This window comes from Peromyscus leucopus, chromosome 16_21 (assembly GCF_004664715.2).
Source record: "Peromyscus leucopus breed LL Stock chromosome 16_21, UCI_PerLeu_2.1, whole genome shotgun sequence".
NCBI lineage: Eukaryota > Metazoa > Chordata > Mammalia > Rodentia > Cricetidae > Peromyscus > Peromyscus leucopus.
The window spans coordinates 39,592,097-39,607,421 of NC_051084.1; the positions used below are offsets into that span (position 1 = coordinate 39,592,097).

At 45.6% G+C, this 15,325-nt stretch overlaps 1 protein-coding gene across 3 annotated transcripts in view; it reads right to left on the reverse strand.

The window, feature by feature from the left end:
* Aff3 (AF4/FMR2 family member 3) overlaps positions 1 to 15,325 on the reverse strand; it is a 481,117-nt gene that overhangs the window by 42,241 nt on the left and 423,551 nt on the right. For all 3 annotated transcript variants that reach the window (XM_037199903.1, XM_028865744.2, XM_028865743.2), the window contains one exon: positions 2,910 to 3,102. In XM_037199903.1, coding sequence (XP_037055798.1) covers positions 2,910 to 3,102 — 193 coding nt within the window. The remainder of the gene's footprint in view (positions 1 to 2,909; positions 3,103 to 15,325) is intronic.

Consider the following 15,325-nt stretch of genomic DNA (forward strand, 5'->3'; position numbering starts at 1 on the left):
ACTAGGGAATGGCCACAGTGGAAAATGCAGCTTACAAGAGCAAGAGCTAGCGTCGGGAGGTATCCAATATCAACACACAAGGTTCACGTGCTTCATCCAAGAACTCCTATGATGTGACCAGGGTCTTTCTGTAGGGACTCTGGCAACCCTGGGCCAGGAAACCCTGTGTACTGTCAGTGTGGAAGCTGCATGGAAAGGCAGCCCTGAGACGCACTGGCATGAGAGAGCATATACCCAATGCCAGGAAAACCCATGAGAGAAAGCCCAAGAGGAAGAAATGAGGCTGAGAACAGTCTCAGCCTAGGCCAACCCAGAGGGGATTCACAGCTATGTACATGTGGACAGCGGCTTTTCTGTGCCAGCTCTCCAAAACCTCCAATTCATATATGATGAAGTGGCTTTCAGCCATCCTATCCATACAGAATGGTTTGTAGGAGTCTCGGTTTGTAGAGGCACTGGGAGAAGTTCTGGCCGAGTGGAGGGACATAAGGACATCAGAACACGAGTTCTTCCTCTTCCTCTGCTCCCTGTGAAAGGATGGTCTGGAGGAGAAGTGAGGGCCAAGGCTATTTGTTCAAGGCGGTGGACTTAGGAGCTGGCCTATCACGTGAGGCTTCTAATACAGGGCTCCGTGCTGTCTGCCAGGCAGTCTAGGCCAGCCACCTCCAAGAGAAGCTGGGTCTTGCTGCTACCTAGCACTGCGATGTTCATCTACTATAAACTGTTCGTTCCTACAGGCTCTGTGTCTGTGTTAACCTCGGGGGAAAAAGGCTAAGAATCTGACTCCTATCCCAACAAGTACATGCATCATCCCTTGCCTGCAGAAAGGAACTCTGGGTAGTGTGGTTAAGGCATCACTCAGCTTCTGCCTTCCCTCCATAGAGAAGGAAGTGGAAATCCCATCTGCTCTCTAAGAACTTAAACATCCAAGGTCCCCCCTCGTTAGCCAGGAACTTCTGAGATTCTCAGAAAGAAGTGACAAGAGCCTCCCTCCATCCACTGCCCAGAATCCCGGGCTCGATGATGCTTTTACAAAGGGCAGTGCTGCTCTCAAGCAGAACTCTCGGCAACTCGGGAGCCCTAGGATTCCTGTTTCGGTGTGAAAACAAGACTCATCGCTTGTGATCGTAACCGACATCACCAAATGAAACCTGGATAGGAGGCACATCAGAGAGCCTGCCTCTTTCAGTTCACCCTCACCCTGGCTCTTGCACTGGCCTGGGATGCAGTCCCTTTCCTTCACCTTCCCTATATCCCTTTTCTTTCCTTTTTCCTGTCTGGTAATAGAGATTGAAGCCGGGGCTTTGTGCATGCTAGTCAAGTACTCCAGCACTGGCTATAACCCTAGCTCTGGCATGCTTTATAATTCAACAGCCTGGGTTTTTTTTCAACAAATTATAGTGCTAGGTGGACACAAATAAAACTCAATTATCTTCTGTATTTTATTCTCTTTAATTCCTGTGTTTTTCTATTTCAAATAACTCCCGTTGGAATGTTAGCTCTGGGCAGACAGGACATTTTCTGTCATGTAAACTGTTATATTCCCAAGCCAAGCCAAGCACTATGTCTGATGATCAACACATATTGATTGAATTAATACTGAATGAATGAATGAATGAATGAATGAAATGAGGATGGGATAGTGGCTTAATTTCTGGGAAGAGTCAGGGTAAAATAAGTAGGTTCGTGTTGCTATCGCTAGAGGCAGATACAGAGACACCCAGACAGCTGGGCAGACAGGCGGGAACTCTGTGGAAAAGAGAGCAGGCACCGGACAGAAGGCATATTCTAGGATGAATGGACGGACGGACGGAGAGCTTTGCCACCATGCAGAAAGGTGCTGGAGAGCAAAGAAGGGTTGTGGGGACATAAAACAAAAGCTTGCACGGGTGTGAGGAGCGCTCCGTGAACTTGGAAAGGGAACAGAACTCTTTGCGGGTGTGGCCCAGGTACACACCGGGTGTGCATGCCCTACAAGGTGCTCCCTTTCCACGGCTGGACTTTTCACGAGTGCATTGGCCTTCACGTCCTGGAACCTGTTTAGGATCTTGGCCCCTCCGATGGCACAGAGGATAGTTAGCAAAGCCTTTACCCCACAATCCACAGTGATGTCAACTGTTTACATTCTCAAGAAGAAAACAGTTTTATTCATTATTTAGAAACCAAAGCCTGCCCTATTGGCTCCACAGGCCTGAGGACCTGGTTCTCGGCCCTCACCCAAGAATCTCTGGGCTCTGAATTACTGTTTAATTTCCCCCTTTCCACTGAAAGTAGAAACAGCAATGTTTTTTATTGGTACCTTATAATGTTTTTATACGAGGCACCTAAATCTTCCCCTTAGATACCGATCACAGCTGTAAAAGGTTTCATTATTATTTGTAGGTGGATGCTAATTTTCCCCTTTATATTTTCACAAAGAAAACACAGTAAGGGAGGTTTTATTAATATTTATAGCCCTTGTTCTTCTGATCCGTGACAAACGGCAGAAAGGTAGGATTCTAAGCATGCCCAATGCATAAAACTCTCTGGCCTGTGATTTATGGGTGGTCACACTTCCCAAGCGACAAACTTCTCTGCCTGGTTATTGCCTGGGATGACCCTGAGGGGGAGACCCCAGCCATGGGTTATTTCCTGTCAGTGATGTTTATAGCATATGTGGAAATTTCTGGAAGCCAAACAGAGATTTTTTTTTAGACAGTAAAAGCTGATGCTCTGTATTTGAAAGGAAGCAGTGTCATCAGGAGACAGAGAGGAGGGGACCCAGCGGGGAACAGAGCAGAGCCCCACAGCCCGTCAGCTTGTTCCAGGCTGGGGGACAGCAGGAAGGTGGGTAGGCAGGCAGGAGGAAAGCCAGGGCTGGGGACTTGCTGGCCTTGGAGCCCGCGCCCGAGCCAGCGGCAGCTGCCTACCTCGGGGCTGGAGCAGTGTGGAGGCTTGCTGCCCTCGCTCTCACTGGAGCTGCTCTCGGTCTCCGAGTCGGATCCGGAGCTGCTGTCCGAGTCGCTGGAAGAGCTGCTGCTGCTGCCGCTGCCGCCGCTGCCGCTGCTGCTGCCCTTGCTGGATGGCACGGAACCTCTGCAGTTGGCCTGCTGGACCACGGAGCTGCCAGGCCACCGGGCCCCCCAGGAAGGAAAGGGAAAGAAAGCCAAATGAGCAAACAGGAAACACCAGCAGGCCGCCATCCTGGCGAAGGAAGGCAAGGGGAGGCACAGACTACACACATCTGTCAACCAGGACCTGGACTCATTAGGGCAAACCATCAAGGCCCAAAGCAGTCAAAACCAGACAACATCAGACCCAGAAATAAACTCAGAATGAACAGTCCCTTTGGTCACTGGGCACTGGTTAGATGTGTGGCTACTTCAGAAGAAGGTGGTATGCCAGCCCTGCACTTAGCTCAATGTTGCTGCTGTTCTGAGAATTTTTTTTTTCCAAATGCATCTCTGATTCTAAACACCTACACAAATTCAAGAAAACCCCCAAACCTCAAAATATTTCGCAAACTGTCAAAAATAACTTTATCTTTGCTTTAGAGGGACATGCCGGATGGCAAGAGGGCTGCCAGGAAGACCCACAGGGGTCTGCTGTCTCATGGCCAGCTGGAAGCATCCACAGAATTTGGGACTGTCAAAAGCTAAAGGGCGTGCTTCGTTCCATTCTTTTTTTTTTTTTTTTCTCACTGTAGAGTCTAGTGCTGTAGTCGTTATGGATGCTGGCATGGTGTGTGAACAGAAGCCTTTGAGTCCTTCAGGAAAGAACTGATGATCCTCCACAAACATGTTTATATGTTCTACATTTAAAAACATCACCCCTAGAACAGTGGTTCTTACAGAAACGGCATCTCCAGCTGACACCCAACAGTCACACATGTGCTGGCATCTGGCACACCATCCCGGTATGCTTAATGACAACGGGAAAATTTGATCCACACTTTCAAAGAGTAAAAGACAAAAATCCAGCTATCACAACTCCACCAAAGAGTCAAAAAGAAAATGCCAGTACTCACAGATTATTCTACCTTTTCTAGGCTGTCTATGTAGCTGAACTAAAACATTCCTGGATGTGTCTCTCTGAAGTCAAGCTCTACTCTCAGAAAATGCCGGTCACTTGAGGTGTTGAATCACCAACCATCTGTTCTCCACTTCCCAACTGTGACCATGGCTTCTATAGGACTGAACTTCCATGAAGGACAAGGCTTGGGGGCTCCTTAGAGTTTACGGCCTCAAGTGCCAAGGAGCCTGGGCATGGTAAAGGGTTCCTTTTATCCATCCCTTAAATCTCAGAATGCTTTGCCTAAGGGAAATCTCATAAATTCCCCTCTGTGGGGGCTGGGAGGAGGGAAATACTAGAGTCTCTGCTTCTCTCTTACAGAAACCACAAGAAAAGAAACCATCCCAGGGAAATCCACCAATAAAGAGCACTTTTCTGAATGGCAGAGTTAGGGCACACTGGAGTTTGAACACGAACATCCCTAGCGGTTTTCATGTGTTCCTGCCAATGTCATGGTCCACACACACTATCTGCCTGAATTCGTTAACACTAGACAACATCTGCAGGGTCGTGCCTTGCCTCAGCTGAAGAGATCTGGTTTCCACCCTGTCCCTGCTATCTGGCATTGAGGGAGGAATCTGGGATTTTGAGATGGAGAGGAAACAAGATAATTCATGTTCAAGGGACTAAATAGTATCTTTTCCTCATGAATAAAAACCTACCTTCCAGTTGACTGAATAGAGATGGCTACTATCAATGGAAGGGGTTTGGGGCTTGAATTCAGCTGAATATGAACATTGGGGATCCACATTAATAGTTTTTTTTTGGTTGACCCCCTAAAACACTGGGGTTCTCTCTCTCTCCGTCTCCCTTCCCCACCCCCCTCACAACACCACCAACAGAAACATACAAAGGGCAAGGCTACACATAGCCCAGAAGCTTCTTCATCATTGAGAAGATGGTGGGAACAGACAGCAACCACAGAGTGGGTCTCCGTGTCATCCTCTAGGATGACATTTGCTAAAGACCAGGAAATAAAGACGAACGAAGATCATTCTGATCAGTTTTATAAAATTATGGTCAATCCCCTTCATCAGTACCTGTAACTTGTTTGAATCCACATTATATAGACCGTGCAAGTGTAGCAGAGGCCTTGAGGTGGGTGGAACTCCCCGTGGCTTCTTGTACCATGGGTGAAGCGCTGTCTTTTGAAAAGAGGGGCTTTCATTTCTGGGGACACACCCATTATACAATCACATGCTGCCTTCCTTTATCACTCATCTCCAAGGGTGAGACACACCAGTACACGATGATGACAATACAACCACTGATCGGAAATAGGTTGGCAGTACAGCCTTTCAAGTCTATGTCTCTCTACCTTAAACTGGAAACCGATTAAAAATGGCAACTTTATTGGCATGACTATTTTACTTTTAAAAATATCTGGGGGAACCAAGGACTCATATTTTTCTTCACGCTTGGCTTGTGAGAGTTGAGAGGCTCACAATACTTCTGGGGCAAGGAGTGAATACACAGACAGCCCTTTTATGATGGCTGTTTGACTTCAGGGTTTGGATTTAAAGGTGGTGTGACAGTAGTCTGCAATCATGAGAAACTCCATGTGAAATGCTGAATTTGGATCTTTCCCTGGGCTTGTGATTTGTGATGCTGGATCCAGCAGCAGTGTTACCACAAGGAGAAATAACCAAGACTCTACAGTTTGATAGTGCTTGTAGAGTTAATATGGTAACGATCTATACTGTTTTCAACTTACGATGAGTTTATCTGGATGTAACTCCAGAGGAGGCAAGGAGCATTTGGTGTTCACGCTCCTCTGATCTCGGGTATAGCCAGAAAACACCCATGTCTAGGGCAGGGCTTGGAAGGACTCAGCTAGCTAGTTGTCAGGCTGAGAGATCCACTCATCTATTCCTGTTCCACATAGAGCTCTCCTAAGTGGTCTTTGCAAGGATCCCTGGGGAACACCTGGTCACCCTGGCCAGCTGCCAGTGACTTCCGTAGCCCTGAGTGCATGCAGCTGCTTTGCCTCTGCTGGGATGGCAGTGAGGGGGACAGAACAAGTGATAGCCCCCAAAGGGAGTGGCACTATTAGGAGGTGTGGCTTTGTTGGAGAAGGTATGGCTTGTCGGAGGAAGTGTGTCACTGTAGAGGCGGGCTTTGAGATCTCATATAGTGGCCTAGTGTCTCAGACCACTTCCTGTTGCCTATGAGTTAAGATGTAAGAACTCTCAGCTTCTTCTCCAGCACCATGTCTGCCTGCATGCTGCCTTGCTTCCTGCTATGATGATAATGGACTAAATTTCTGAACTGTAAGCCACCACGATTAAATGCTTTCCTTTATAAGAGTTGCTGTGGTCATGGTGTCTCTTCACAGCAATAAGACCATCTACATAAGACAGTCACTCCTACAGATGAACACTAAAAGAAGAATTGGCTCAGAGGAGCCAGGAAGATTTTGGAGTTACAGAATTCAGAAGCTGAAAAAAAAATCTGAAAAACTTTTCTGAAAGGCGACTACAGGCTTGGTACACTTAAAATCACAAGTTGAAAATGCCAGTACACAACTGATTGCTATGTTTATCAGGGGTACTGTGAAAAGGAGGCTAAGCGGTCTGAGTAGATAAAGCACTTGGCAAGCAAGCCTGAAGACCCAAGTCTGGATCTGCAAGGATCCATATAAAAGCTGGACAGGTGCAGTGGTCTACCTGCAATCTCAGCACTTGAGAGGCAGAGCTGGCATCCTCTAGCAAGCTAGCCAGCTAGATCAGCCAAACTAACAAGCTCTAGGTTCAGTGAGAGACCCTGCCTCAGTAAATAAAGTAAGAGCCATCAAAGAAGCTACCTGGTATCAACCCTTGGCCTCCACAAGCATGCACACACATGTGCATACACACATACCCTCTGTATGCCCACATATATGTAAACATGCACGTGAAATGTTGACTCAGCAGAAGTTTTCCTGAAATGATCACACAGACACTGGTTGGCATGACGACACAACTTTGGATGATTCTTATCATACTACTTTACTACGGTCTGGACCCTAGACCGTTTCAAGACCATGGGGCCACTGACTCTGAAGACATGGAAATGCATCTGAGATTGTGGAATCACCTTTGTATTAGCTGGAAGGGTGGTGCACACCTATAACCCCAACACTCAGGAGGAAGAGGCAGGAGGATCACAAGTGTAAGGCTGGCTTGGGTCTCAAACAAAACAAAAACCCAAACAACCTCCTCCTTTAAACAAACAAACAAACAAACAAAACAACAACAACAAAACAAAACAAAACAAAAATACCCAAACAAAACAAAGCCCCTCAAAACTGAAAGAGAAGTCTTTGGATTATGAAAGCTTAGCATAGCTCAGCATGGATGGGTATCCACAGGCATTGCAGAGGGAATGCTCAGCATTAGATTATCCAAGTCATACAGAGGGACACACATAGACACACAGACACAGACACAGACACAGACACACACACACATACACACACACACACACACACACGCACACAGACACAGACACACAGACACAGACACACACACACAGACACACACACACACACACAGACACACACACACAGACACACACACACAGACACAGACACACACACACACACACACACACACACACACACGCACACACACACTTTCTTTTTCTCATGCTTTGGGGATGCCCAAGGATTCCATTAAGCTACCATTTGCATTCCAGGTTGAGAATTGAAAACCTGATATTACAGGGTATGGCAAGCAGCACAGAAGAGTGAAGTAAGCAGGCACGATGCCTGATGTCCAACAGTATAATCTGGGACCCTGGGCTCCTGGGGGGAAGCTGCAAGACTGGAGGGTCTTTTTGGGCTTGTCTCTTGGCTATACAGATGTAAGAGTCCAGTGGAATAAGATGTTCAGACTTGGCAGAGGAAGCCCCCGGTCCAGGGGTTCTAGCAATCCTCCTGATTTGAAAACACTGCTACTAACCTGAAGTTTTTAAACAGCAGAGGGTTTCGTTGCATTGTAGCAGTGAGAAGCAGCTGTGGGCCAGGACACAGGCCTGGGAATCACAGTCGGCATCCTGTCAGCACTCTGAAAGCGGGGCTGGCTCCAGTTAGAGCAGACAGAGGGACACCCAGCAGAGGTTTCACCACCCCAGGTACGCAGACAAGCGGGCAAACACAGCAGACTCACTCTCACGGCCTGCTTATTATTTCAAGATTAAATTTATTTATTTATTCATTCATTCATTCATTCATTTATTGGTTTTTTTGAGACAGGGTTTCACTGTGTAGCTTTGCGCCTTTCCTGGAACTCACTCTGTAGCCCAGGCTGGTCTCAAACTCACAGAGATCCACCTGCCTCTGCCTCCCGAGTGCTGGGATTAAAGGCGTGTGCCACCACCGCCCGGCTTCAAGATTAATTTTTTTTTAAGTGTATGTCTGTGTGTGTGTGTGCTAATGCCATATATGTATGGGTGCATGCAGAGTCCAGAAATCATTGAATCCTTGGGAGATGGAATTACAGGCAGTTGTACGCTATCTGATGTGGGTGTTGAGACCCAAACTCTTTATTATTATTATTATTATTATTATTATTATTATTATTATTATTAGTTTTTGGTTTTTTGAGGCAGGGTTTCTCTGTGTAGCTTTGGTGCCTTTCCTGGAACTCACTCTGTAGCCCAGGCTGGCCTTGAACTCAGAGAGAGCCATCTGCCTCTGCCTCCTGAGTGCTGGTATTAAAGGCACATCACAACTGCCCGGCCAAGACCCAAACTCTTAACTCTTGCTTTTAACCGCTGAGGCATCTCTTCAGCCTCTGACTATTAAAAAAAATTGCATTTTGTGATGATTAGTGACTCATTGGACACTGTAAAAATAGTACAGTGACCTTCTATGTGTCCTCCACCCAGGTTTTCCAAGTAGTTACGTTTTAGGTAATAAGATGGATCAAAATGTCAAACCAGAAAATAACAACGGCACAACATGGGTACAAGCCTGGATTCCTGCCGACACAAGAGGGTTCCATCTCCGGGCTCTACCTATGCCCCCTCTCAGAACCATAGCTTCTTCTCTGCCTCTGCCCCAGTCACACCAATGCCCGGCAAATACTGATCTGTTCGCACCTCCCAAACTTTGTTGTTTTGTAAATGATACACTCGATATCGTATAAGTCCTTTTAAAAATCAGATTTATAAAAAAAACACACATTTATTCAAATTACCTTCATGTGGGTATGTCCTTATGAAATGGGCCCTTTAAAAGCACAATCACCACAAGGTTAGGAGACCCATTTAAGTTACTGAGTATATATCAGTAATCTAGTCCTTGGTGCCAAGTAGTATTTGATGGTCATTTAAACATTCACCCATGGAGGGACATTTTGGTTGTTTCTAACATTGTGCTATTAAAAATAGAGTTGCTATCAATATTGTTGTACAGGGCTTTGTGTAGATAGAACTATTAATTTCTCCTTGACTGATGTCAAGGGATGTGTTGACTAAGTTGTATGGTAAGTGTCCTTTTTAAAAAGATACATTCAAACTACTTGAATATTTAAAAATTCTTTTTATTTTATGTGTTTGAGTATTTTGTCTGCATGTATGTCTGTGTGCCATGTACATGTCTGGTAGTCTCAGAGGCCAGAAGATGGCATGGGATCCTCTGGAACTGGAATTATAGACGTTTGTGAGCTGCTATGTGAGTGCTGGGTCCTCTGGAAGAGTAGCCAGTGCTCTTAACCACTGAACCCTATCTCCGGATCTTAAAATGTTTTATATTTTCTGTATCTTTCTGCTGTTATTTGGTGTTAGCCTTGGGCGAATTGAGATGTTTATTATTATGTTATGTTGCATTTGGTCCCTGTTAATTCATTTTCCTTTCAAGTTGACTTAACTTGACACTAATATGACTACCTCTTTCTTTTTTATTTAATTTTTATTTCTTTTAAATTAAAAGCTTAGTTGAAACCCATCAGTTGTGCATATCTTGAAATGCATGATTTTGTTTCCATATAGGTGTTCACTATATAATATTCAAATCAGGGGAATGGTATTCTTAATGTTGTTTCAACCATCAGATACAACTTATAAAGTCTACAAGAGGAAATGAGGGATGAAAATGACTGAAATTCACTATATACATGCAGGAAACTGGCAAAGGATGACGAATAAATAAATAAGAATGCCCAAGGGAAGGACTATTTCTTGTAATTATGCTTCTCATTTTCTTCTTGCTCTGTTCTCTGGATATGTCAAGGCCCCTTCTCCCCTCACTGAAGACATTCCTTCATCTATCTTTAGTCTTTAGGGTAAATCTGCTGGTTTTCATTCTGAAGTGCCTGCCATTCCTGAAGGGTATCTCTGGATATAGACTGACAGACAGTCTTCTTCCTTCAAAAGTGATGTGTGACTTTCTTGTGGCCTCCACGGCCTCACAATCCAGTGTCACTGAAACGGCTTGAACAGTTTTCCCCACATGTGTGGTATTTATCTCTCACTGCTTTAAATTTTCTTTTTTTTTTTTTTTTTTTTTTTTTTGGTTTTTCGAGACAGGGTTTCTCTGTGTAGCTTTGCACCTTTCCTGGAACTCACTTGGTAGCCCAGGCTGGCCTCGAACTCACAGAGATCTGCCTGGCTCTGCCTCCCGAGTGCTGGGATTAAAGGCGTGCGCCACCACCGCCCGGCTAAATTTTCTTATTTAAAGAAAAGTGTCTTGTGTAGCCTAGGCAGGCCTCAGACTTCTAGCTAAGGAGGATGATTTTGATTCCCTGGTCCTTTTGCATCTGCCTCCCGAGTGCTGGGATTCCAGGCGTGGGCGACCACTGCAGGTACTGTGAACCCAGGCTGTGAGCACACCAGGGAACATTCTAACAACATCTATACTCAGGACTTTGCCTTTTGTTGTCCCAAGTTTGATTTGCTGTGCTGATTGTTCCTGTAGACGCATCTCTGGGCAGAGGCGACGATGTTTCCAGGAGAGGAGAGGGGATGAGGCTGAGTGTGAGCCCCAGGCTGAATCAAGGGGCTGGGGGAGCGGACACACTGTGAGCATCTGCGTCATCCTGCTGCTTCCACAGCCACAGCCGAACTCTCTACCGCACTTCCCTGATGCTGATGCACAACTCAAACTACGAGCCAAAGCAAGGAACTAACTCGTGGGCCTCGACCTGGATTCCTTTGGCTTCATCTTACCTGGGGTTCATTTAGCTGCGGCAACTTACAGGTTTATGGATTTTGTAAAAATTGAAAAAATTCTTTAAAAAATTCATTTTCAAAGTTGAAAAACTTTCTGAACCAGTTTTTCTCTAATCCTTTTGGGGCTCTCATGACATGATTTTTTTTATTTTAATTATAGTCCTGTGGTCCCTGTCGGTCCTCTGTCCCCTAATCTACATTTTTCTTTGCTGTGTAACACAGGCTGGCCTTGAATTTGTAGCCATCCTCCTGCCTTGGCATCCCTAGTGCTGGGACAACTGGTGTGGGTTACCTATCATGGGTAGGTTTGCTGATTTTATTTTGTTTTATTTTTCAAGGATGCAGATATTAATCTATATTGTAATTCTAATATTTTTTTTATTTTTTTTTTTTGGTTTTTCGAGACAGGGTTTCTCTGTGTAGTTTTGCGCCTTTCCTGGAGCTCACTTGGTAGCCCAGGCTGGCCTCGAACTCACAGAGATCCACCTGGCTCTGCCTCCCGAGTGCTGGGATTAAAGGCGTGCGCCACCACCGCCCAGCTTGTAATTCTAATATTTTATGGCTTTGTGTATTTCTACATTTTCAGGTTTGTCTTATGATGCTGTTATAAACTTCTTGAGTTGAAGGCTAACTTTTTTTTAATTAGTAATAGAACCACTTGGGATTGTCCTTTTGCCTCTTAACATACCATACCCATGGTTGCAGGCAATCAGCAGGGTTTTCATTTGCTTTACTTTCTGAATAGATGATCATTATAGTTTTCAAGTCAAGTCTTTGATCAAATGCTTATTTATATTGCTTTTTCACTCCAGGATGATGCTACACTGAGATTTATAAAAAGAAGAGTAGGATGGGGATATGGGTTAGCATCTGAGAATGCTGTATCCTGGACCCTGGGAGCTCTTGTGAGCGGGTGTTGGGAAGGTGAGTTGTAGGGGCAGGCAGCATGACTCCTGTACTCAGAACCAGTGGAATGGGAGTTGGGTATGGCTTGGGTAGAGGTGAAGGCCATAAAGAAGACTTATATAGCAATATGTATATCCCAGAGGGCTCCAGAACCTTCTGCTGGCCTCGGGGAAGGATAAAAGTTGACAGAACCTGTCACATTCAGCAGGAGAGAAACTCAGTGATATAGATGGTCTATAAACTTGGATATAAATTATGCCTCTTTTACTGCTGATGTGATTGTAGCAGCTGAGACATTTCTGACACAAACATCAGAGTCTAGAGATGTGGGTCAGGCCACTGAATAGCCCTGCTGGGAATGTAAGACTGTGTCTAGATGCCAATGTGATAAGACCTTGGGTACATAAGGATTGACCACAAGTTTCCGATACCAGAGAGAAGAGATGTCACCTCTGAGGGTCCCTGGGCACCTCCTGGGTTTGTATCCTTTCTAATGCTCTGCTTTTCCAGCTGAGATGGGCACCAGGGCATGGGGAATCTACCTCAATAGTGCCAAAGCATTCTTGAGTTTAAGAGCCTTGAGTTTACGTTGTCACTATCTGACTACTGACATTTGTTAAGAAATAGATGTTATTACTGTGTTCTGGGATAGCCTGCATTTGGATTCATGGGCTTTTCTTTTCACGAAATAGTGAGGGATGTTGTCATCCTGATGGACCAAGATATAAAAACTGTTGTTTGTTGCTCTGGGTTATTTTTAAAGTAAGTATACTTTCCTTTCCTTTGGAGAAAGGCCTCTATGTAGTCCAGCCAAGAAGAAAGGCACTCCATAAATAAAAGGAAAAATACAATGACAGGCAAACGTTCCTTGGCTCTCTCCTCAAACATTCTTGGGCTTGTTGACAGTTTTTTAGTGAATAATATACTATATTCAATATACTACAATACAATATAGGTAAAATAATATTTACTAATTTAGTAAGCAAGGCCTATATGCGAAGTATCCATGTAAGTATTTTCTTGAATACATTGAGCCTGCTGGCAGAGAGGGCTGAAGATGTGTGGGATACCCAGGTGTGCAGATGAGAGGCCACATGAGGAGCAGGGGTGAGGAGGAGGTCATGCTAAGGGCCTGCGCTGGGTCACACTCCAGCTGCCCAGAGCCGGTGGCTGTTCCACATGGATAGGCAACCTTAACATGTTTCACTTGATCCACTCGTAAATACAACATGGCCGTCTTCCTTCACCCACCCATTTGTTCCCGACCTTGCAGCTGTTAGGTGTGGGCACAGAAAGCCTCCATGCCTTTGATCTTCAGCCACCTGCAGACAATGAAGTGTTGAGAGAGTCTGGGCTGTGGTAATTTAGCGCTTTCCCAAGCTTCTCTCTGACTGTCCTCTGGGTTGTACCCCAGGTCTGTCTGTAGAAGAAAAGTCATTCTGAAAGGCTTCTGCAAGAGCCCTGGGTCCTGTCAGTCCCATGTCCAGGAGAACGGCCCATGACAAAAGGAGATGTCCCTGGAGGAGCAGCTCTGGTGCCTCCCAGCAACCACAACATTCACAGCCATTAAATACCTAGGTCCCATTAAATACCCTGCCGCTCCTGACTTATAGAGTCCTGAAATTTCCATATATTCTCAGCTCCTAAGACAGTGCAGCCCCAGACTGCTCCCCCACGGGAACTCTAGAATCCATGGGGCAGTAAAAATTTATCTAAGCTCTTTGACTACTTTGAAAAACAAAAACAAACAAACAACCAAAAACCCAGCTTCACTGGGATCAATACTGCTTGTGAACCATACCAGCCGCTTGCCACTTTTCTAACTTGTTTGTGACTACTTCTCATAGCGAGCATGCTTACATTTGTATGGTTATTTAAAAGTATTTTCAAAGCCCCTCACGACTTTCTCAATAAACCTATGACTTATGTAGGAAAGCCAGCTCTAGGGCAGAGTGGAGGCTTAAGGGCCTGTTCCAGGTCAAACACCACATCAGCAGAACGCAGAGGCCGGAACCTGGACCTGGGCATCTAGTGCCATGTGTGGTCTGAGGGGCGGATCCCTGTAAACGAGAATAAATCAGTAGCTTTTCTGGCTCTTGTCAGGGATAGTTAGATAGTTTTGCCATGTAGGATGGGTTGGTACATAGGCTTTAGAATCAGACCTGGATGAACGTTTTACTTGCTTTGCTTAATGGCTCTGTGACTTTGGGGAAGTTACTTATCTCTTGGAGACAGACTTTTTTTTTTTTTTTAATGAGTATGAAAGGGGCAATACAAGCCCCATTGGTTGTTGGGTAACCCAAATGTGAAAATGCTCGGAGTGTTCATAGCACGGTGCCTGGCACATAGTTAATGTTATTCTTTAGTTTTAGAACAGAGCTAGTATTATTTCTTCCATCATGGCAGCTTAACCCAGCAGGTCTTTCTATAGTTTACCTGAACTGGTCCCCCCCCCCCCCCCCCCCCCGCCCCCAAGACAGGGTTTCTCTGTGTTAATAGCCCTAGCTGTCCTGGAACTCACTCTGTAGACCAGGCTGGCCTTGAACTCACAGAAATCTGCCTGCCTCTGCCTCTCAAGTGTTGGGATTAAAGGCGTGCGCCACCACTACCTGGCCTGAGTGTTTTTTTGTTTTTTTGTTTTTTTTTAAATTTGTTTTCATTTGGACTGTTTTGGTGTTAGGGATTGGATCCAGGGTCTCCAGAGCTAATATAAAAATACATTCTATCAACGAGTTACATCCCCAGCCTAAACTGACCTGGTTCTTACCCATACTATCCATCTGGTAATGTCATGGAATTCTACCGGGCTTGCTCAGGAAGGAACCCGTGAGAATGACTAGCGCGGGGCACGTGTTCGAAATGCCTGGCACATGGGCCAGCAACAGTGCCTCTCGGGGCCTCCTCGTTTAATCCCAGGGGCCTGGGTGTTCCCGTGCAAAGCCTGACGGCTCTGACCAAGGGTAAAGAAGGCCGTGAGAGCTCAGAGCAACTGCAGTGCCTGGATCTTTCTCTGAAATGATTTGGCAGCTGAAAACCCTCCTCCTCCTCCTCCTCCTCCTCACTTGAGCTCTGTGAGCAAACCAATTCCACATCTCTCCTGTGTTTTAAAGCAAACAAAGCATAAAACCAGCATCTAAGTGCCAGCCGCATGTGATGTTTAATTTGCATCTCACTCAGGGGCACAAGAGTTAAGATGGGGCGCTGAGGGGAATCCAAC